At 46.0% G+C, this 22,908-nt stretch overlaps 1 protein-coding gene across 8 annotated transcripts in view; it reads right to left on the bottom strand.

The window, feature by feature from the left end:
* Nucleotides 1-22,908, bottom strand: part of IPO9 (importin 9) — a 167,120-nt gene that overhangs the window by 40,796 nt on the left and 103,416 nt on the right. For 6 of the 8 annotated variants that reach the window (XR_005289802.2, XM_038379586.2, XM_043500709.1 and 3 more), the window contains 3 exons: nt 14,240-14,281; nt 13,934-14,093; nt 5,156-5,382 (listed from right to left, as the gene is read on the bottom strand). Coding sequence is in view for 7 of the 8 variants with exons in the window: in XM_038379586.2 (XP_038235514.1) it covers nt 5,156-5,382; nt 13,934-14,093; nt 14,240-14,281 (429 nt within the window). In the remaining variant the exon portion in view is untranslated. The remainder of the gene's footprint in view (nt 1-5,155; nt 5,383-13,933; nt 14,094-14,239; nt 14,282-22,908) is intronic. The other 2 variants (XM_038379590.2, XM_043500711.1) reach the window with 1 other exon arrangement.

Genomic DNA, 22,908 nt, shown 5'->3' with positions numbered 1-22,908 from the left:
ATAACTTTGTCATCCAATCTCAATTTAAAGATCTCAGGAGGTGGAAAATCCACTGTGTCCCTAGGAAGGCTGTTCTAATAATCACACTCCCAGAAACAACTGGTTTCAGAGTAGCAGCCGTGTTAGTCTGTATTCGCAAAAAGAAACGGAGAACTTGTGGCACCTTAGAGACTAACAAATTTATTAGAGCATAAGCTTTCGTGAGCTACAGCTCACTGCATCGGATGCTGTAGCTCACGAAAGCTTATGCTCTAATAAATTTGTTAGTCTCTAAGGTGCCACAAGTTCTCCGTTTCTTTTTCCAGAAACAACTGTGTGCTTATTTTCAGTTTGGATTTGTCTAGCTTCAGTTTCCGTCCACTGGATCTTGTTATGTCTTTGCTAAGTTAAATGTATGGCTGGCAAAGTTATATAAAGCAATGCATCCTGCTGCTCAGTTTCTCTATCTCCACATCACAGAGATACATACCTTGCTCTCAGTCTAGGACTCTGGATTTGTGACTTTATATAAAATTGATTATTTTAGTCGTTAATTTTAGTGCGATTTATTTCTTACAATCTTCATTTAGATTTTACACGCTGTTGTATAATTGACCTCAAGTCACTTCAGCCTGGTGATGGCATGGCTGATCCTAGTCTTATGGAAAAGAGGGGTTTAAGCAATGTACCTCTTGCCCCACTGTCTTTCCAGCATCTGATGCCTACACCATATGCCTCCTTTACCTTGGAGGCTGACACTTTTCTGAGTGTTGCCAGCTGTGTCAAAGCCTTTACACCAAGGGCTCTAAAAGAATGGCAGGCCCGTCTTCAGGCCTTCCCGATGCAGTGAGCCCTTCAAGAGGGTGCGTTGGAACAGGCAGCTCATGGGTACAGTACTGAGCATGATCACAAGAGGCCTTCTTGAGTCCTAAAACCTATTCCCATTGAAAAGGGGAAGTCTGCAGTGCTGTCCATGGTTCCCAAATCTGGTTCCAAGCCAAAACCAGACCCATCTGGGACATCCCCCTACAACATAGGGACGAATTGATCAGCGGGGCCTACAGACCCCAGTTTAAAAAACACTGCATTAGATGTTAAAAGGATCCTAGGTCCAAACCATTTAGATAGTCTCTGACCTTCTGAATAGTTTCTGACTGTGGTCTATAGTAAACAGCATCAGGGGAATACCATCTCCACTAACACGCTGAGAGTGGATTAAAGATTATATAGACTTATGCCCTAGCGAGGGCCCACTCCATCATGGCTAATGCCACTTCCATGGCTTGTTATCAGAATGTCTTTGTTGTGGAGATTTCCAGAATGGCTACATGGAATTTAATACACTGCTTGCTGGACTTGGCACCCTGTGGCAGAGTGGGAGTAGCCTAGGGCTGGCTCACCATTCTGTGCATTTTGTAAACATCCCTGCAAACTGGGAGATAATTAATGAGGTCTGGGTGATTAATCAATTAACAAGGGGTTTCAGCTGGGGACTGTTGAATGGGAGACAGACAGAAGGAAGGACAAAAACTCGGGAACTGAGAGGTGAGATCTCTTTCCTCCTCACCTCCCTTTATCTAAGGGGGTATGTTGAAGCTTGGGAAAAGCTTTATGGTGATGGAACATGAAGTTCCATATGACACTGTAAATAAAGTACACTGTGGGCAACTTACGTGTGTGTGAGGACTGTTTACAAAAGAAAGTCAGGGTGTGGGAGCCCACCCCGTGACAAGTGGAGGCTTGTCTAGGATAACAAGGACTGTTTGTGCTGGCTCTGTTAAAACTCCTGGAAGGTTTTCTGTAACTCCTTTTTCTGCTCAACTACCCAGCGCAGAAGTTCCTCCATTTTGCCAAGTCCGCTGTGCTTTCTCGTCGGCTCCCCTTTCTGGTCCTTTGCCTACACTGGAATGTGAAATCCTGGATAAGCCCCATTTGTCACAGGGTGGGCTCCCACACCCTGAATTACTCTGTGCAAACAGTACTCACATGCTCTTATGTAAGTTCACCAGTGTACTTTACTCCCAAAATCCTATGCAGCTTAATGTCCCATCACCAAAAGGCTTTTTCCAGGCTTCAGCATACATCCTAGGCACAGGGAGGAAGGAGAGATCTCATCTCTCAGATCCTGATCTTCTTTGCCCTTTCTTCCCTCTCCGTCTTCCATTTAACAAACCCCAACTGATAAGCAGAATCCCCTCATTAACTGGTTAATCACACAGTCCTAATTATCTCTCAATTTGGCCCACACAAGGACACTTACAAAGCGTACAGAGCGATGAGCCAGCCCTAGACTACCCCACTCTGTCAGTTGCCCCCTTTTAAATTACCGGTTCCTCAGTTCATCCCCCACCTGGACTCCACTGCCTGCTACAATTCCCAAAAAGTGGCAACAAAAATATATATAAAGATAGTGAAATTGTGTATTCACACTTCTTGCCTGCCTTTCCCTCTTCCTCATAATTCATTACGTGTCTCTGGACACTGCTGTGGTAATATAAGAGAATGTACTAGCTTCTGCCTCAGTTCTTTTCCCCTCAACCCCAGTCAAATATTCAACATTGAGAGGGCACCTGTGCCTCCACCAAGTGATGCAGCTTGCTAAGGAGTTCTGAGCACAAGGCAGCAGGGAGCCCAATTCCCAGAAGTGTATACATGCAGAGGTACCTCTCACAGGACTAATTACTAATAAGTAATCCCTCTTTAGTCAATTCCGACATCTATTGCACATGCCACACACTCAGCAGAGGTTGCCTATTTATTCTACTGACTCAAACAGAATTTAGGCAGCCTAGTACTTGGGTAACAGCTTAATACATTCAACAATTCAGATTATGAGAGGAACCTTAGAAAACCTGTTCTGACCACCTTCATCAATGGACGCAGACTTGTCTACACACTAGTGACTGATGACAGTGCAAAGTTAACAGAAATCTAGTAAGAGGATGGCTTCAGGCAACAAGGTATGCTGTAACAGACAGCTAAGAGTAAACCAATCTGGGATTTTATTGGCTAAACCAACTTTAAGGAAACAAAGGGAAAGTTGTACTTGTGGCACCTTAGAGACTAAAATTTATTTGAGCATAAGCTTTCGTGAGCTACAGCTCACTTCATCGGATGCATTCAGTGGAAAATACAGTGGGGAGATGTATATACACACACAGAGAACATGACACAATGGGTTTTATCATGCACACTGTAAGGAGAGTGATCACTTAAGATGAGCTATTACCAGCAGGAAGGGGCGGGGGGGGGAGGGGGAAGAAAACCTTTTGTGGTGATAATCAACGTGGGCCATTTCCAGCAGTTGACAAGAACATCTGAGGAACAGTGGTGCTGGTGGGGGGGAATAACATGGGGAAATAGTTTTACTTTGTTTAATGACCCATCCACTCCCAGTCTCTATTTAAGCCTAAGTTAATTGTATCCAGTTTGCAAATTAATTCCAATTCAGCAGTCTCTCGTTGGAGTCTGTTTTTGAAGTTTTTTTGTTGAAGAATAGACACTCTCAGGTCTGTAATCGAGTGACCGGAGAGATTGAAGTGTTCTCCAACTGGTTTTTGGAATGTTATAATTCATGTCTGATTTGTGTCCATTTATTCTTTTACGTAGAGACTGTCCAGTTTGACCAATGTACATGGCAGAGGGGCATTGCTGGCACATGATGGCATATATCATTGGTAGATGTGCAGGTGAACGAGCCTCTGATAGCATGGCTGATGTGATTAGGCCCCTGAATAGATATGTGGACACAGTTGGCAACGGGCTTTCTTGCAAGGATAAGTTCCTGGGTTAGTGGCTCTGTTGTGTGGTTGCTGGTGAGTATTTGCTTCAGGTTGGGGGGCTGTCTGTAAGCAAGGACTGGCCTGTCTCTCAAGATCTGTGAGAGTGATGGGTCGTCCTTCAGGATAGGTTGTAGATCCTTAATGATGCGTTGGAGAGGTTTTAGTTGGGGGCTGAAGCCGATGGCTAGTGTCGTTCTGTTATTTTCTTTGTGGCTATCCTTCAACAAAAAAACTTCAAAAACAGACTCCAGCGAGAGACTGCTGAATTGGAATTAATTTGCAAACTGGATACAATTAACTTAGGCTTGAATAGAGACTGGGAGTGGTTGGGTCATTAAACAAAATAAAACTATTTCCCCATGTTATTCCCCCCCCCCCCCCCACACTGTTCCTCAGACGTTCTTGTTAACTGCTGGAAATGGCCCACCTTGGATTATCACCACAAAAGGTTTTCTTCCTCCCACCTCCCCCCCCCCCCCCGCTGGTAATAGATCATCTTAAGTGATCACTCTCCTTACAGTGTGTATGATAAAACCCATTGTTTCATGTTCTCTGTGTATGTATATAAATCTCCCCACTGTATTTTCCACCGAGTGCATCCGATGAAGTGAGCTGAGGCTCACAAAAACTTATGCTCAAATAAATTTGTTAGTCTTTAAGGTGCCACAAGTACTCCTTTTCTTTTTGCGAATACAGACTAACACGGCTGCTACTCTGAAACCTGTCAAAGGAAAAGTTGAATGCAAAAATAGTACGGTTTCCTCAGAATGACTTAATACCTCACCTTATTACTTCAGGACAGTAAGAGCCATACTTTTATATATAAAATGCCCTCTTGTGACCTACGAGTCAGCCTGCCCCCTACATTATTCCTGGTGGAAGAAAGTTCTCTTTTCACACACAACTGCATATCATACCAGTCCTTATACTTCACTAATAGCGTAGAAAGCTATTGCAAAGCCCTTATCAAAGAGAAGGTTAAAAGAACTTGATCACGGTCTATAAGCACTTATGTGGGTAGAAGATTTAGATGGCAGAAGGGTCTTTAATGTAGCAGACAAAGGCAGAACAAGATCCAATGACTGGAAGTTGAAACTAGACAAACTCAGGTTAGAAATAAAGTGCAATTTTTTTTGAACTACTTGCCAATGGGCTAAATACAGGAATCAACGGGCACAATTCTCTGACCTGTGCTATACAGGATGTCAGACTAGATGATAATCGTTCCATCTGGCCTTAAAATCTAAGAATAATGTATTTCCAAAGTGGCATTCTGTACATTTTAAATACGCATTTCAAATGTCAATTTTACAGGTAACCTGCAGGAGATTAATCTTGACCAGACTCCATTAGCAAAGACAGATCAATATTTAAAAGACACTTTGGGCACATACCATTACTGTACTTGAGGAAGATTGCTATGGTGAAGGGGCAGATTTTATTCTCTACATTTGCTGTAAATGCTGGGTCTACTGTACAGACAATGCAGAGTGTTTCCATCACAAGATTGAGGACCTCTGAACTGAATTGAGCTGCCAAGTGGATCAGTCCATCCAGGATACTGGGAAGGAAAGGCTGCAATACATGGGTGCTTTCAGAGATCTTCAGCTGGTCACAGTAACTAGATAAGGAATTCATGGTACAAAACACACAAGTATAGTATTTACAATAGCACTAGAGGATCATTGATCAGATCATCATTTTTAGTGGTTCCCTCTTTTCTCTCTCTTTTCATCCCAACTGTATATTTTTTGTTTTAGCCACCTGACCCCTGTATTTCCTTTTTTCCTACTCAAAGCCAAATTTTGAATTTTAAAAAAATTAAATTGCTATTCATCTTTTAGAACCAATATGGATGGATCTTCTACATTAGTTTAGATCTTTAAAATTTTGTAATTGGCAAACATGCCTTACTTGCATAGCTGTGGGGAAGACCCTATCAAGAGCAGAATAGTTGTGCTTCTTCTGTGAAGAAGATGGGGATTTTCACTCTCTTAAAAGCACCACGAAAATCAGCTCTGTGGAATCTTTCTGTGCCCCAGTACACAGTGGTTTGTGAAGTGAACTGGGGCTAATGCCTCAACTAACAAAGCATAGGTACAAATAGTGCAACTATGATTTGAGTCCTACATCTATAATGTTACTGTCTGCATTTTTGTTTAAGCTTTCAGTGACTGGTATTATATCTTGAACCAAATCTTCCACTTGCACATCACTATAAAGGGCATTACATTTGAGATCCAAATTAACTTCCATTCTGCACATGCCATCCCTGGTGTTATTCCTCACATTGTACATTTATGCAAGTCAAGTGAAAAAAGCGGTTACTAACCTTTTGTAACTGTTGTTAGAAATGTGTTGCTCATGTCCATTCCATGTTATGTGTGTGTGTTCGCCACATGCATCGGTGCCAGAAGCTTTTCCCTCAGTTGTATCCATAGGGGACCAGCTCTGGTGCCCATATAAGGGACGCTGCTGGCTCTCTCCCTCCCTCAGTTCCTTCTTGCCAGAACTCCAACAGTGGGGAAGGAGGGCAGGTCATGGAATGGACATAAGGAACACATCTCGAAGAAAAACAATTACAAAAGGTTAGTAACCGTTTTTTCTTCTTCGAGTGCTTGCTCATGTCCATTCCATGTTAGGTGACTCACAAGCAGTAACCCCGGAGGTGGGTAGGAGTTCATGGATGTGTCGATAGCAACACGGCTCTGCCAAAGCCAGCGTCATCTCTAGCCTGCTGGGTGATGGCATAGTGGGTCGTGAAGCTATGCACCGATGACCATGTTGCAGCCCTGCAGATATCCTGGATAGGGACTTTTGCCAGGACAGCTGCCGAAGATACCTATGCTCTGGTCGAATGGGCCGTCACTATCTGGGGAGGTATGACCTGCGCCAGCTTGTAATAAGTGTGAATGCAGGTGGTAATCCAAGGTGAAAGTCTTTGATAGGATACTGAGAGGGCTTTCATTCGGTCAGCCACCGCGACAAAAAGTTTAGTCAATTTACAGAAGGGGATGGTATGCTCTAAATAGAAAGCCAGAGCCCGTCTGACATCATGGGTGTGCAAGCGCCTCTCTTAGTTAGATGCGTGAGGCTTCGGGCAGAAAAGTGGGAGAAATGTGTCCTGGTTAATAGGGAAAGGCGACACCATCTTTGGCAGGAAAGCCAGGTGGGAACGCAACTGAACCATGGCCTTGTTGAACACAGTGTACGGGGGCTCTGACATAAAGGCTTTAATCTCGGAGACTCGCTACGCTGAAGTGATAGCCACAAGGAAGGCAACTTTCCACAATAGATGTTAAAGAGAGCAGGAGGCTAACAGCTCAGAGGAGGGTCAGTGAGCCTAGAAAGGACTAGATTGAGGTCCCATTGGGGGGACCGGTGGAAAGAGTCTCTCCAGGCTCTTAAGGAACCTGATCGTCATCTCATGTGATAACACCGATCTGCCCTGGATGGCTGAAATGGCAGCCTGGTGCACCTTGATGGAGAAGGCTGGGCCTTGATGGTTTAAATGAAGCAGGTAGTCTAGAATGGACTGTAGAGGTGACTGGGTCGGGGAGATCCCCAGCTCCAATGCCCAGCAGGAGAAGCGTTTCCACTTCGCCAGGTAAGTCACTCTCATAGAGGGTTTTCTACTTTCCACCAGTCCTCTGGGTTCAGCCACACAGCATCCACATTGTGAGATGGAGGGAGGCAAGGATTGGGTGCAATCACCTCCCGTGATCCTGAGAGCAGATCTGGGCAGTTGGGAAGCGTTCATAGGGGCGCTGATGCCAAGTCCATGAGCATGCCGAACCAATGCCAGCGGGGTCGTGCTGGGGTGATCACGACGACTGGCTTTGTCCCTCTTCATTTTCAGGAGGGTCGTGCCGATAAGAGGATTGGTGGGAAGGCATATATCAGGCCCTCTGCCCAAGACAGGAGAAAAAGGAGCCCTTGGAGAGAGCAGACACTTCCTGTTCTACCTGGTGGCAAACAGGTCTACCTGGAGAGTTTCCTACCTCTGGAAGATCATTCTCACAACCTCCTCGTGGAGGGACCACTCATAGTGAGAACAGAACAGCCTGCTAAGGTGATTCACCAGCTTTTTTTCAGACACCAGGGAAATGTAGTGCCTCGATGTGTATGGCGTGCCAAATGCAAAAATCCCACGACCAGAGGGCTTCTTTGTAGAGAACTGAGGACCGCGCTCCCCCTTGCCAGTTGACATAGAACATGGTGCCTGTACTGTCTGTCAACACCTGAACTACTTGATGTGATAGCTGCGGAAGGAACACTTCACAAGTCAATTGGATGGCTCTGAGCTCCCTGACGTTGATGTGCAGTGAGAGCTCATCCCGGGACCACAGTCCCTGGGTCTTCAGAGATCCGAGGTGGGCCCCCCCAGCCTAGGTCAGAGGCATCTGACACTAGCACCTTCATGGGTTTCGGGGTTGCAAAGGGTGTTCCTTTGGAAATGTTTACTGGGTTTGACCACCATTTTAGAGCTGTAAGCACTTGTGGCGGAATCATGAGGACTCTGTCTGGATGGTACCTAGCTGGGATGTAGTTCGATGTTAGCCACATCTGGAGGGGTTTGAGCTGCAGATATGAATGGCGAACTACATATATACATGCTGCCATGTGTCCTATTAGCCTGAGGCATACTCTAGCCATGGTGAGGTGGGCAATTAGAACTGACATCACTTCGAATCTAGGCTTTGGGAGAAAGGCTCTGGCCTGTGTAGAGTCTAGGACTGCCACTATAAACTCTATTCTTTGCACTGGGACTAACATCAATTTGTGTGTGTTTGTCAACAGATCCAGTGCCTGGTACATGGCTTGCACCAAGGAAATGCTGTGAAGGACCTAAACCTGTGAACGACCCTTGATGAGCCAGTCGTTGAAGTATGGGTAGATCTGAACGCCCTGTTGCAGGCTGTGAGAATGCCCTTGGTGCCATCACTAGACTGAATGGAAGCCTGTGAACAGGTAGTGGTTTTCTCCCACTACAAACTGCAGGAACCTTCTGTGTCCATGGAAGATGGCGGTATGAAAGTACGTGTCCTTCAAGTTGAGGGCGGCGTACCATCTCCTGGATGGGGATGATGGAGGCCAGGGAGACCACGTGAAACTTCAACTTCTTGAGATACTTGTTGAGGCCTCGAGGGTCCAAAATGGGGCATAGACTGCCCTTGGCCTTTGGTATGAGAAAATACCGGGAATGCACAGGGACATCCTCTATGGCTTCGACTAGCAAGAGGGCTTGCATCTCTTGGGCAAGAAGCTGCTCATAAGAAGGGTCCCAAAGAGGGACGGAGTAGAAGGATAGGAGGGATGGGTAGAAATAAACCGTAGGGTATACCCCACCACCACAGTGCTGACGACCCAACGGTGTGTTGTTATAGCAGCCCAAGCAGGGAGGAAGGAAAAAAGGTGGTTGGAAAACAAAAGAGGTATAGGATCCTGCCTGCAGACTGGGAAGTTGCCGTTGGGCGCACCCTCAAAATACCTGCTTGTTACCCGGGGTAACGGGAGGAGCCCAAGTGAGAAGTAGGGCCCGATTTTTGGCCTTGGCGGTGCTTATAGTCCCTGCCCTCCTTGTGATAGGGCTCTGTTTGGGCTTGACTGCTTTGTCTGAGGTTGCTGTGGTTTGAACCTCTTTCTGGCTGGGGCCAGTGTATATTGGCCTAGGGAACATAGGGTAGCCCTAGAGTCCTTAAGCCCATGCAACCTTGTGTCTGTCTGTTCTGTGACCAGAGCCAGGCCATCAAAGGGGAGGTCATGGATCGAGACCTGAGCCTCTGTCGACAGCCCTGAAGACATCAGCCACAATACCTGCCTCGTTGACACGGCCGTCGCAATGGATTTGGAGCTGTGTCTGCCACATTGGAGGCAGCCTGAAAGAAAGGCCCTTGCCACATTTTTCCCTTCATCTAAGATGGCAAGGAACTTGTGCTTAGAGTCGTTGGGTAGCAAGTCTGCAAACTTCATTATCGACTGCCGCACATTGAAATCATGCCCCCCAAGTAAGACCTGATGAGTTGCTACTCATAATTGGAGGCTGGCAGACAAATAAACTTTTCTCCCAAATAAGTCAAGCCTTTTGCCATCCTTATTTTTGGGAGCTGGGCCTGGTTGCCCTTGTCTCTCTCTCGTTGGCCACCAAAACCACTAGAGAGTTCAGGGCCAGGTGAGAATATAAGTATTCAAACCCCTTAATGAGGACGTAATATTTTCTCTCTGCCCGCTTGGAAATGGGCAGGAGAGAGAAGGGGGTTTGTCATAAAGCTTTTACCAGCTTTACTATTCCTTCATGAATGGGAAGTGCCACCCTGGACGGGGCCACCAAGGCCAAAATATCAAAGTGTCAGAGGGTTCTGCTAACTCCTCCACTTCAAAACCCAGGTTTACCACCACCCTCTTCAGCAGCTTCTAGTGTGCCGTTGCATCGTCCTATGGCACTGTCAGACAAGGTAGTGATCAATGGCTCAATGTCTAGTTGGCAGCCGGTATCGAGCAGAGTGCCCCAGGGGTTGGTTTTGTTCAACATCTTTATTAATGATCTGGATGATGAAATGGATTGCACCCTCAACAAGTTCGCAGATGACACTAAGCTGTGCAGAAAGGTAGATACACTGGAGGGTAGGGATAGGGTCCAGAGTGACCTAGACAAATTGGAGGATTGGGCCAAAAGAAATCTGATGAGGTTAACAAGGACAAGTGCAGAGTTCTGTACTTAGCAAGGAAGAATTCTATGCACCGCTAGAGGCTGGGGACTGACTGGCTAAGAGGCAGTTCAGCAGAGAAGGACCTGGGGATTACAGTGGACGAGAAGATGGATACGAGTCAGCAGTGTGCCATTCTTGCCAAGAAGGCCAATGACAAATTGGGCTGTATTAGCAGGAGAATTGCCTGCAGATTGAGGGAAGTGATTATACCCCTCTATTTGGCACTGGTGAGGCCACACTTGGAGGCCACACCAGTTTTGGACCCCCACTACAGACGGGATGTGGACAAATTGGAGAGAGTCAAGCGGAGGGCAAAGAAAATTATTAGGAGGCTGGGGCACATGACTTACGAGGAGAGGCTGGAGGAACTGGGCTTATTTAGTCTGCAGAAGAGAAGAGCGGAGCGAGGGGGGATTTGATAGCAGCCTTCAAACCTGAAGAGGGGGTTCCAAAGAGGATGGAGCTAGGCAGTTCTCAGTGGTGGCAGATAACAGAACAAGAAGCAATGGTCTCAAGTTGCAGTGGGGGAAGTCTAGGTTGGATATTAGGGAACACTATTTCACTAGGAGGGTGGTGAAGCACTGAAATGGGTTACCTAGGGAGGTGGTGGAATCTCCATCCTCAGAGGTTTTTAAAGCCAGTTTCACAAACCTTGGCTGGGATGATTTAGTTCCAGTTTGGCCAACCTGTGGCTCCAGAGCCACATGCAGCTCTTCAGAAGTAAATTTGTGGCTCCTTCTATAGGTACCGACTCCGGGGCTGAAGCTACAGGTGCCAACTTTCCAATGTGCCGGGGGTGCTCACTGCTCAACCTCTGGCTCTGCCACAGGCCCTGCCCCCACTTCACCCCTTCCCACCCCCTCCCCTGAGCCTGCTGTGCCCTCGCTCTTCCCCCTCCGAACCTCCTGCATGCCATGAAACAGCTGATTGGGAAGTGCGGGGAGGGACAGGGAGGTGCTGATCAGCGGGGTTCCCGGTGGGCAGGAGGCGGGAGTGGATGGGGGGCTGACGACATATTACTGTGGCTCTTTGGCAATGAACATTGATAAATTCTGGCTCCTTCTCAGGCTCAGGATGGCCTCCTCTCATTTAGTTGGTGATGGTCCTGCTTTGAGCAGGGGATTGGACTAGATGACCTCCTGAGGTCTCTTCCAACCCTAATATTCTATGATTCTAAGGGTGGGAGGAGGGGTTGGTCCTACTTCCCCCACTTGCATGGCCTCCATTGAGGCCGGTAGGGGGGAAGGCTGTTCCTGGGTACCTTGCTTGGACCCTTTGTCAGAACTGGGGGCGTGTGGGACATTGTCACCGACCTCTCTGACACTCCTGACACAGAGAGCTGTATGAGGGTCTCTGGCACCTGGAGAACCCCCCATGGATTCCAAAACAGCCATGAGGTGAGCCATACACCAAATCATGGCCCTGGGGGGCCCCCCACATTTGGCTGGGCGCACCTGGCCCAAGAGGTCCACTACTTCCTCCTACTCTGAGCCGTAGGAGGAAAAGTTTTGCATTGGAGACCACTGTGGTACCGATGTGGCCTTGAAGTCCTCTTCGTGGCCAGTTAACCTGACCTCTACAGCGGGGGACCAGTGCTGGGGATCCAGGTCCTGTAACTGTCTGCTTGGGGTCCAGTGACTGAGCTCAGCAGATCAGCGACGGTAACCTGGTGATCCATACCTAGAGCTCTGAGATCAGTGTAGTGAGTTCAGTGACCAAGAACAGGATGGCAAGGAGCGCTACCTCGACCCATGTCGCAATTTCAACTATCTGTGCCTCAGTGCCGGGGATGGGCCTCGCACTGGCCAAGATGGGGTCCCTCGCCCTGAGGAGAGACATCTCTCTTCTGGTGACCCATGCCATTCTGGGGATCGGTGGTGCGCTGTGGCCATGCATCGGCCATCAGGAGAGCAATGCCATCCCATGGGGGACCGGTGCCGAAAGTCCCGCGAATAGCGTTGGGAACTTTGGTCAGTTATGGGCAGGTTGAAAGCACGTCCCTGGGGATTGTCACTTTGACGTTGACCGCCATGGTGCCGGGGAGCATTACTGCACAGATGGAGACTGTGGCACAGGTCCCAGTGCCAGCTTCCCCCTGGAAATGATTACATCTTGGTGGGGCATTGGTGGCACCAGAAAAGATATGTCATCTTTTGCAGCCTGGAAGGCCTCCAGCATGGACGGGACTTCCAGGTGCTGGGGACCTCTGCCATTATCTCGGGTGGCTGGTGGGTCTCTTGGAGGGCCTAACTGGCAACACAGGTGCCTGGCTGGTCTCTGGAGACTTGTGCCCCCCCGCAAGGGCCTATGCTCATCTCCGGACTTTCCCTTTCCCCACACAGGATGTTGGGGAACGTCCTCGCCCAGCATACTTCCTCTGCTTCTTAGCCAGTTCTGGGGACTGGGACCTGCGCCAGAGGTGCACTTCACACTGATGCCACCGTACTCGGTGGAAAATCAGATTTTGCCGGTTCAGAGACCAGCGCGAGGTCCAACTCCATGAGGCGTGCTCTCAGCCTTATGTCCAGCTCATTTTTTGTCCTGGGCTAGAAGCTCTTACAAACGCGACACTTATCGCTAATATGGGCTTCTCCCAAACATTTCAAGCAACTTTTATGAGGGTCGCTGATCAGCATGGACTTTCTACAGTGATCACAAGGCTTGAAGCCCGGGGACCGGAGTATGTCCCATCTCTGGGCTAAGTCCCAAAGGGGACTATGTAACTTATCTACAATTCTAATTCGCTAGTCGTTAAGAACAAAAACACTACTTATCTCTATTTACAACAGTAAAGAGAAAAAAAACACTGGGTAAGCACTTTCTGAAGCAAGGAGACCTTCCAGTATCGTCACTGGCGATAAGGAACTGAGAAATGGAGGAGATTGGCAGCACCCCTTATACTCGCTCATATGCACACCACTCCAGAGTGCACCAGAGCCAGACCCCTACAGATACCACTGAGGGAGAAACTTCCAGCACCAGTGCATGTGGTGAGCACACACACACCTAACACAGAATAGACATGAGCAATCACTTGAAGAGGAACAGTGAAATTCCACCTTGAGGAAACGTTATATTAACCCCAGGTTTATCCTGGGTTCCAGACACATACAGTCCCAAATTTGCAGGCTGGCAGATCAAAAAAACTACAGTTGTGTTTTTTGATGGAATGGAATTCTACAGACTCCATGAAATCGTAACTTATGTTCAGTTAAAATTCAGTCTCAAACGTTTACTAAAAATAGTGAGATTTACTTCAATTATCTGATGACTGATCTGTAAGTCGTTCATATACAAGATCTGTTATCAGCGACATGCAGAGAAGTGTGCTTCTCTGGAACATGCATCAACTTTTCTGTTTTACCACCAACTGTGTCAAGCTCTTCCATCCTCAAATGATTCCTTTCCTCTTCCATTAGTTCAGAATCCAGTAAGACCCATCATAATGCATGATCGACTTACCCCCAGATAGCTCTGACTGCAGAGATCCGGACTGAAGGAGGTTGAGTCTCATGTAGACCACTGACTGTGGCCTGCAGAAATTGCTGGATTAATTCTGAAGACATAGCAACTGTGAAGCGACTGGCAGCCAAAAGGGCACGACCAAGCAGAAAAGGAGACACTGAAAGAAGACAGAATAAATGTGAATTTTAAGAAATCTAAAACTATTGCTATTCCCCCCCAACAAAACCCTGCCATCTCAAAAAATGCAATATTTGTTTGATATACTAATAGAGAAAGTTTCTTTATATGATAAAGAAGGCTTACAAGCAGGACCACCAAATGTCTTCCCTGTGGACTGAATCCAGCCTGCATGACAGAATAGGAAGAAACAGAGATTACACACCTGTAACTAGATCCCTATCTGTATTATACATGTGGGTATGCATATGCTTCATGCACCTGAGACTAGAACATATTAAGAGTAGTGTTGATTGGTTCACACCTCTGTGCTTAGCATCAAAGGTACAAGGAGAAGTGAGGTCCAACAACCTCTCCAGTTCCTTCTCTACTGCAAATCTAATCATTATGCAATGCAGAGGAGAAGGAGGGTGGGTGGTGGAATACAAACAGGGACCACACATCTTGAAGAACCTCCAATTACAGGAAAGTAACCTCCATTTCTTCGAGTTCTGGTACTTAAGCATATTCCATGCAAGGGTGACTGGCAAACTGTACTCAAATAGGAGATGTGCGCGCGGATGCAGGTGCTACAGAAGACTGTAATGCTGTGATTCTAAAGGCTGTATTGGCAGAAGAGGCTTGGTCCAAAGCATAATGCTTCGTGAAAGTGTGGATGAACTCCAGATTACTGTCTTACATCATATGCACTTTTCAAAGAGATGCTACTGAAGTTGCCTGCGCTCTAGTGAAACAGGCCCTCTCCCTGTCTGGAGGAGGGAGACGCACCAACTGAGAGCAAAGGAGGATACAGACATATATCCACTTAGAGAGTTTCTGAGCAGATATTGCTTGTCCCTGTGCTCGTTCTGCTACAGCAACAAACAGCTTAGGTGATTTTCTGATAGGTTTAGTTTTCTGCAGATGGAACACCAATGCTTGTCTGACATCTTATATCACTTCCCTGATATCTGTTGGAAGACTAATACAACAAAACATAATATGTCCTGCAATGTTGTTAGCATGTATAGGGTACAACTTTCTGATACGCTGGAGGGTAGGGATAGGATACAGAGGGACCTAGACAAATTTAGAGGATTGGGCCAAAAGAAATCTGATGAGGTTTAACAAGGGCAAGTGCAGAGTCCTGCACTTAGGACGGAAGAAGAACATGCACTGCTACAGACTAGGGACCGAATGGCTAGGCAGCAGTTCTGCAGAAAAGGACCTTGGGGTTACAGTGGACGAGAAGCTGGATACGAGTCAACAGGGTGCCCCTGTTGCCAAGAAGGCCAATGGCATTTTGGGATGTACAAGTAGGGGCATTGCCAGCAGATCGAGGAATGTGATCGTTCCCCTCTATTCGACATTGGCGAGGCCTCATCTGGAGTAATGTGTCCAGTTTTGGGCCCCACACTACAAGAAGGATGTGAAAACCTTGGAAAACGTCCAGTGGAGGGCAACAAAAATGATTAGGGGACTGGAACACACGACTTATGAGGAGAGGCTGAGGGAACTGGGATTGTTTAGTCTGCAGAAGAGAAGAGTGAGGGGGGATTTGATAGCTTCTTTCAACTACCTGAAGGGAGGTTCCAAAGAGGATGGATCTAGACTGTTCTCAGTGGTAGCAGATGACAGAACGAGGAGTAATGGTCTCAAGTTGCAGTGGGGGAGGTTTAGGTTGGATATTAGGAAAAACTTTTTCACTAGGAGGGTGGTGAAGCACTGGAATGTGTTACCTAGGGAGGTGGTGGAATTGCCATCCTTAGAAATTTTTAAGGTCAGGCTTGACAAAGCCCTGTCTGGGATGATTTAGTTGGGGATTGGTCCTGCTTTGAGCAGGGGTTGGACTAGATGACCTCCTGAGGTCCCGTCCAACCCTGATATTCTATGATTCAGAAAGTTGAGGAAACAACAAGGGGGATCATCCATTTTGGATCTCGTTTTGACCAACAGGGATGAATTAGTTGTGAACTCAAAGGTGGTCGGGAACTTGGGAAGAAGTGGTCATGATCCAATAGAATTCAAGAGCCTAAGGAAAGGTGGACATGAGAACAGCAAAACAAGGCCACTGGACTTCAAAAGGGCAGATTTCAACCGTATGACTAGCAAAGACATCACAGACAATAAAAGGGAAGAGATGCAGATTGGGATAAGTAAAGAACACATCAGATCTTCTGACCAATTTGAATGAATTCAAATCAGTGGGGCCTAATGCTATTCACCATGAAGGTACTGAAGAAATTAGCTGAAGAAATTTTGGAGCCACTGGCAATATTTGCCAACTAATGGATGACAGGAGAGGTCCTGGAAGACCGAAGAAGGGCTAACATGGTGTCCATCTTTAAAAAGGGGTAAAGGAAGAGCCAGGGAACTATAGGCCAGTCAGCCTGACTTCAGTATCTAGGAAGCTACTAGAGCAATTTATAAAACATTAAATTTGCAAATATCTGGAGGATGAAGGGGTGATCACTAGCAGCCAGCAAGGAATCATGCCAAATTAGCTTCATTTCCTTCTTTGACAAAGTAACTGGATAGGGGGAAATGCAGGGAAACATAATATACCTGGACTTTAGCAATTCTTTTGACACAGTCCCACATGACAGTCTCATAAATAAGATGCAGAAATGTGGGCTTGGTTGAACTATTATTACATGGATACGTAATTGGTTAAACAACTGCACACAAAGAATGGAAGTAGGTCTCAAGTGGGGTTCCACAGGGATCTTTCTGGGTCTGGTGTTGTTTAATATCTTTATTAATGATGTGGATATAGGAATAGAGAGCATACTGATCAAATCTGCAGATGACAAAGCGGGGATGGGGGTGGGTGGTTTGCAAACACTTTGAAGGATAGAACTAAAATTCAAAAGGGATCTCTTGATATACTGGAGAACTGGGCTACAGACAAAATGAAAAGGAGTACTTGTGGCACCTTAGAGACTAACAAATTTATTAGAGCATAAGCTTTCGTGAGCTACAGCTCACTTCATCGGAACAAAAAGCTCACGAAAGCTTATGCTCTAATAAATTTGTTAGTCTCTAATGTGCCACAAGTACTCCTTTTCTTTTTGCGAATACAGACTAACACAGCTGCTACTCTGAAACCAGACAACAAAATGAAATTCAAAAAAGACAAAATGTACGGTCCTAACTTAGGGAAGAAAAAACAAATGCACAAATACAGAATGGAGGAAAACTGGCTTGACAGAAGCACTGCTGAGAAGGATCTGAGAGTTTTGGTGGATCACAACCTCAACATGAATCAACAATGCAATGCTGTTTAAAAAAAAGCAAATGTAATTTTAGATTGCATTAACAGAGGCATAGCATGCAAGTCACAGGAGAGGATAGTACCACTCTACTCAGCGCTGGTTAGGCCTCAGCTGGAGGACTGCGTCCAATTTTGGTAACCAACGTAAAGAAAACATGTAGAGAAACTGGAAAGGATCCAGAGGAGAGCAACAAAGAGGATCAAAGGGACAGAACGCAAGCCATATGAGCAAAGGCTGAAGGAAATGGGTATGTTTAATCTGGAAAAGAGGAGATTGAAGGGGGATATGATAATGGTCTTCAAATACCTGAAAGGCTGCCATAAAAAAAATGGAGAAAAATTGTTCCCTCTTGCCACAGAGGACAAGAGGCAATAGATTCAAACTACAGCATAGCAGATATAGATTAAATCTCCTTAACTGTAAGAGCAATAGGATAATGGAACAAACTGCCTAGGGAAGTCATGGAATCTCCTTTACTGCAGGTTTTCAAAAAGAGGCTGAATAGCCATCTGTCTTGGATGATTTAGACACAACAAACCCTGCACCTTGGCAGCAGATTAGACTAGAGAACCCTTGCAGTCTTTTCCAACCCTATGGTTCTATGAAGTCCCCTCCCCGTACTGAAGGGAAGAGGCTTCCTGAAAAATACCAGTAAGAAAATTGATTGGTTTATGTGGAACTTGGAAATTACCTTCAGATGAATTTCAGGTGGAGGCAAAGGATATCTTCTCTTATGAAATGTAACGTATGGTGCGTCAGCCATGAGGGCCCCCAGTTCACCCACCACCCTCCAAGGCCTTCATAACAGTAACCAGGAAGGTGACGGTCATAGAAAGCTGGGACATTGAACTGTGGCCAACAATTCGAAAGGTGGCCTGGAAAGTGGTGAAAGTATGATATTGAGATCCCACTTCAGCGCTGGCTTCACTACTGGTGGGGAGACCTCGTCAGACAGTTTAGGAATGTGTTTGTGACAGAGAAAGTAAAAACAGAATACTACTGGAGGTAGAATGCACTGATTGCTTCTAGGTGGACCTGAAGTGAGCTAATAGAAAGACCTGATATCTTGAGTGTGAGGAGGTAGTCTAAAATTACAGAAATATCTACTAGCCCTGATAACTGGTTCTGTTCTGCCCAGGTACAGAAAAACCTCCATTTGGCCCGAAAACATTTTCTGGTAGAATCTTTCCTGCTGTCATTAAGAATATTTTGAATGGCCTCCAATCACAAATGCTGTAGACTTGCTGGCCATTTAAATACCAAGTTGTGAGATGAAGAGAGTCCAGGTTGGGATCAATGTTTCCTCTAATTTATTACATCCATGTGTGGAATTAATTTTGTTATGTGCACCAATATGGAGGTGATGTGTGGCAGGGGTGAGGCCAAGGAGTTCAGGGTGTGGGAGGGGGCTCAGGGCTCTGAGGGAATTTAGGTTGAGATGTCTAATCCAACCAGTCTCTTGAGTTAGCAGGTTTGGGGAGGACTAAATGCTGATGGGTTGGCAGTCACTACATTCTAGATGAAGCTCTGACATAAATGAGGATTATCACGAAAATATTCATACTGTGGGATATGTTCCTATCAGTAGTATCGTCAGTGCTGGAGGAAGGAAGCTCTGGCTCGTGGATGGACTAGGCGAATAAAATACAAACACACACACCCTGCTACAACTGCAAGGATAAAACTAATGCAAGTAGAAAACCAAACAGCAGAGTGGAAGCTATCAAGTTTATTATATTTATGAGGGAGACAGACGTACGTAGAGGAGACTTTCAGAGACAGAATAGAGCGGTCCCATCCCCAGTCCGACAGCTGTTAAGGATAATGAAAGTTTCAAGGAAGGAGATCATCAAGCTGGAGTGGAAGAAAACAATCCCATAGTTGGAACCCTCCTTCCAGATGATGTCATTGTAGCCTCTCGCACTGAGGATACCCTCCCGGGGGAAGAAACTCCAGTTACTAGAAAGAGCAAGGTAATTCTAATGGGGGATTCTATTATTAGAAATATAGGTCAGGAATGTGTACACTTGGTCCAAGGGGAAGTGAGCAACAGACCTACTGACAGTCTCTGAGTGAGGCTAGAAAGGGAAAAGAACAGTAGTGATGTTAGGGTGGGGGTCTATTATAGACACCAAATCAGGAAGAGGAAGCGGATGAGTCATTCTGCAAGCTGGTAACAAGATTAGTTTACACACATGGGCTAGTATTAATGGGGGTGTAATGTACCACTGGGGTACAACCTAGACTGTGGGACCGCTGACTCCCCTTAAACTCTTCATCTAAGGGTATGGCTTCACCACCTGCCGGATAGGAGGGTAGTGATCAACCTATCGGGGATCGATTTATCATGTCTCACCTAGACGCGATAAATCAATCCCCGAATCAAAGCCTGTACTGCACCTTGGCAGGAGGAGTAAGCGGAGTTGACAGGGGAGCCGCCGCAGTCGACTCGTCGCCATGAGAACGGCCAGGTAAGTCTAACTAAGATAAAGTTCCATATCTTAGTTTGAAACCCGCACCCCCCACAGTGTAGCCCAGGCCTTAGGCTGTCTCTCACAATGCTATGCTAATGACAAGAAGCAAATTCCTCCAGCTATCAGGTTGCTGTGATCACTCATCCATCAACAGGTGGAGAGAGATACCCAGCTGAGTTGCATGAATGGTCTCTAAGCCACTCATGAATTATACCCAGGGAGACTCCAGACAATTTCCCCTGGCCTTGAAGCCCAGTGAGGTATTATCTTTCACTGCTCAAGATATTCTCTTGAACAAGGCAAGCTCATTAATTAGCTAGCCACTTTATCAAAGAATAGTGGACATGCATCTGAGCAGACTCCCCAAGCACCTGATGATTGAAAGAACCACATAGCAAATTGCCAGCTGGGCATGAAGGTTGCAGAGCTCAGGAGACATCTAGACAGACTTATGTGCAGAGTGCTAAGGAGGAACGGTGGTCATGATATATGCAAGTACTAATGACAGAAGGAAAGCTAGGGGAAAGGTCCTGAAGGCAAATTTAGGCTGCTAGATAGGAGATTAAAGGACCTCCATGATAGAATTCTCTGAAATGCTTCCAGTTCTACACACAGTGCCAGAAAGGCAGGGACTCAATGTGTGGATAAGACAATGGTGCAAGGAGGAGAGGTTTAAGTTTATTAGGAACTGGTGAACCTTTTGGGAAGTGAGGACCATATATAGCAAGGCCCTGAATCTCAGCATCATTCTCATCAAACCGATCTTAATGATGGCGGGTGACACAGGCAATGTCCTGTGGAAGCCATGTGTCAAGGATCAGAGGGAAAGAGCCTGTAGCTCTGGGTCTCCTGCTGCACTTGCCAGCAAAACTCAACACAATTTAAAAACTGCAGGTCATCCCAAGGTTTTTGTCTGGATTTTTTGTTTGTATTTTCTTAATTGCTAACTTGTGAAATATGGTAAAAAAGATTCTATAGCAGTCAAGACAATAAGATGGTTAGACACTTGGAGGCAGCAAAGACGACAGGGACATGGAATCATAGACCTCTCTATAACCTTGGATATTAAGGAATGAAGAGGGAAAGCTTGAGGCCAAAGGGCCTTGTGCACTGCAACTAGTCTGTAAATAAAGCAGGTTGCTTCATGCTAACCAGGAGCATAAAGTCAGTAGATCAAACTCTGAATGCTCACAGGGAACAGATCAGCAGGGTAAAAAGGGAAAAGTCACTTTTCAGAAGAGCAGCACACTTAAAATGTGACCTGCATGGAAGGGAAGAATTCTTCCTAACCACAGCCCCACACAAGTTTCCCTTCCCAGTGTGACTGATGTTCTGAATCAGACTATTTGAAAAGCAAAATTTCCCTAAAAAATACTTAAAGAATGCACCTCAGGGAGTCTAGAGTTATTGGAGGCCCACAAAGACCAGGAATTCTCCCTTTCTGTGTTGCCCCAGATTTGAGGAGTGTGTGTACCCCACCCAGAATGTGATCAAGCTAATTGCAACCATATTATGTGCATTCAGCCACCATGAATTATTAAAATAGAACACCATATAGTATAGGGTTAATTTGAAAGCAGGATTTTAGAGGCAAAGTCAAAAGTAGGTGTCAGTTTCTGCTAATCAGAATGGGAGGAGGGGAAGAAAAAAGTCAACAGACTGAAAATCTTGGGTGACAAGAATCTTGAATTTGAGCACCTCTGATATAGAAGTATTATAATTAAGATTGTTAGGAATGTTTGTTGATAAGTAGTTTATTGAAAGTTAGGAAAAGTGATGATTTAGTAGGGGTCATTATGACCTATGTATTTTGCAGAAGTTTGTTATAAAAGACTACCTAATACAGTGTATTTTGGAGCAATCCTCCGAAGCCATCTTGAGGGACCTTTTTTCTGACACCTTTTCTCACCAGCAGGTGAGCAACTGGCCACTGCAAATCCACTGTTAATAACTCAATACTATTCCAGATTTTAGGAAAATATTGCTTATGTCTGCATGTGCTTAAATCTAATAAACTGCAGTTTTAGATAGAGCACGCTGACTTGCATTAATCTTTTGTCAGACAGAATTGCTTTGTTCCCATCGATTCATTCCAGGCAATGGCGGGAATAAAATAGTTAAGTTACCACTGCGGTGGGTTCTTAAGACCCTGGGTAACACCTGGATCACAACTGCTTCCCTTCCTGCAGTAGCCCTGGAAGTAGATAGGATCTCCGCAGAGTCAAGTTGATTAAAGAGGGATGTAAAGAGCATGAATTGTATTGTTTTGTTAGAAAACAGCAAAATCCAATATTTGTCAAAAAAGGGAAAAACTGATAGGCAAAGAAACATTTCTGGAAAAGAAACCAGGATAAAAACCTGTTAGAAACACTACAGTAGCTGGGAGGGAGTTTCAGACTTTGTTGCTGAATTAAACCAAATTGAACTCGAAAGCAGAAAGTCCTAACTAAGAGTGTCTCCATCCACTACTCTGGGCATCTAAAGTCATGTCTACACCCAGAACTAACTGACAACAGCAAAAATGGCTCCCCACCCTGAAAAACCAGAGCCAGAACTGGTAATACTGTTTCAGTAAATTGCTTCAGTGCAGAGAAAACTTAAATGTGAATGAGATGGGGGCTCTGGGTGCTGAGCTGTGCCACCCCCATTGGCCCAGTGCAGGGTTGGTACACCCCATCACACTGTTGTCAGGTTTTCCTGCTAATACAGGGAGTTGCAGCAAGGTGGGCTCTGGTCCCCTGGCAGAACCACGTAAACAAATAGTCTGTGACCCCTGAGCCTCCAGGCTGGGACTGACACCCAGAACTGGAGTCCTGGCCCCCTTCGACAAGACAGAACTATGATCAGTCTGTAGCCACTGGTGGGGCAAAACCAATGAACAAACTGTCTATGGCCCCTAAGCCTCCTGGCTGGGGCAAGTAGTAGCAATTGGGGGAATCGGCCGCCTGGGCAGAACAAAACAGCAATCAGTCTATGGCCCCTGGGCCGGGCAAAACAACCAGTCTATAACCCCTACGCTTCTGGGCTGGGATGTAGAGCAGACGAGCAGACAAGCAGTCACGCCTGG

The sequence above is a fragment of the Dermochelys coriacea genome, chromosome 21 (assembly GCF_009764565.3).
Source record: "Dermochelys coriacea isolate rDerCor1 chromosome 21, rDerCor1.pri.v4, whole genome shotgun sequence".
Classification (NCBI taxonomy): domain Eukaryota; kingdom Metazoa; phylum Chordata; order Testudines; family Dermochelyidae; genus Dermochelys; species Dermochelys coriacea.
Note: the sequence above shows the minus strand (reverse complement) of the source record. Positions and strands in the feature narration are given on the sequence as shown.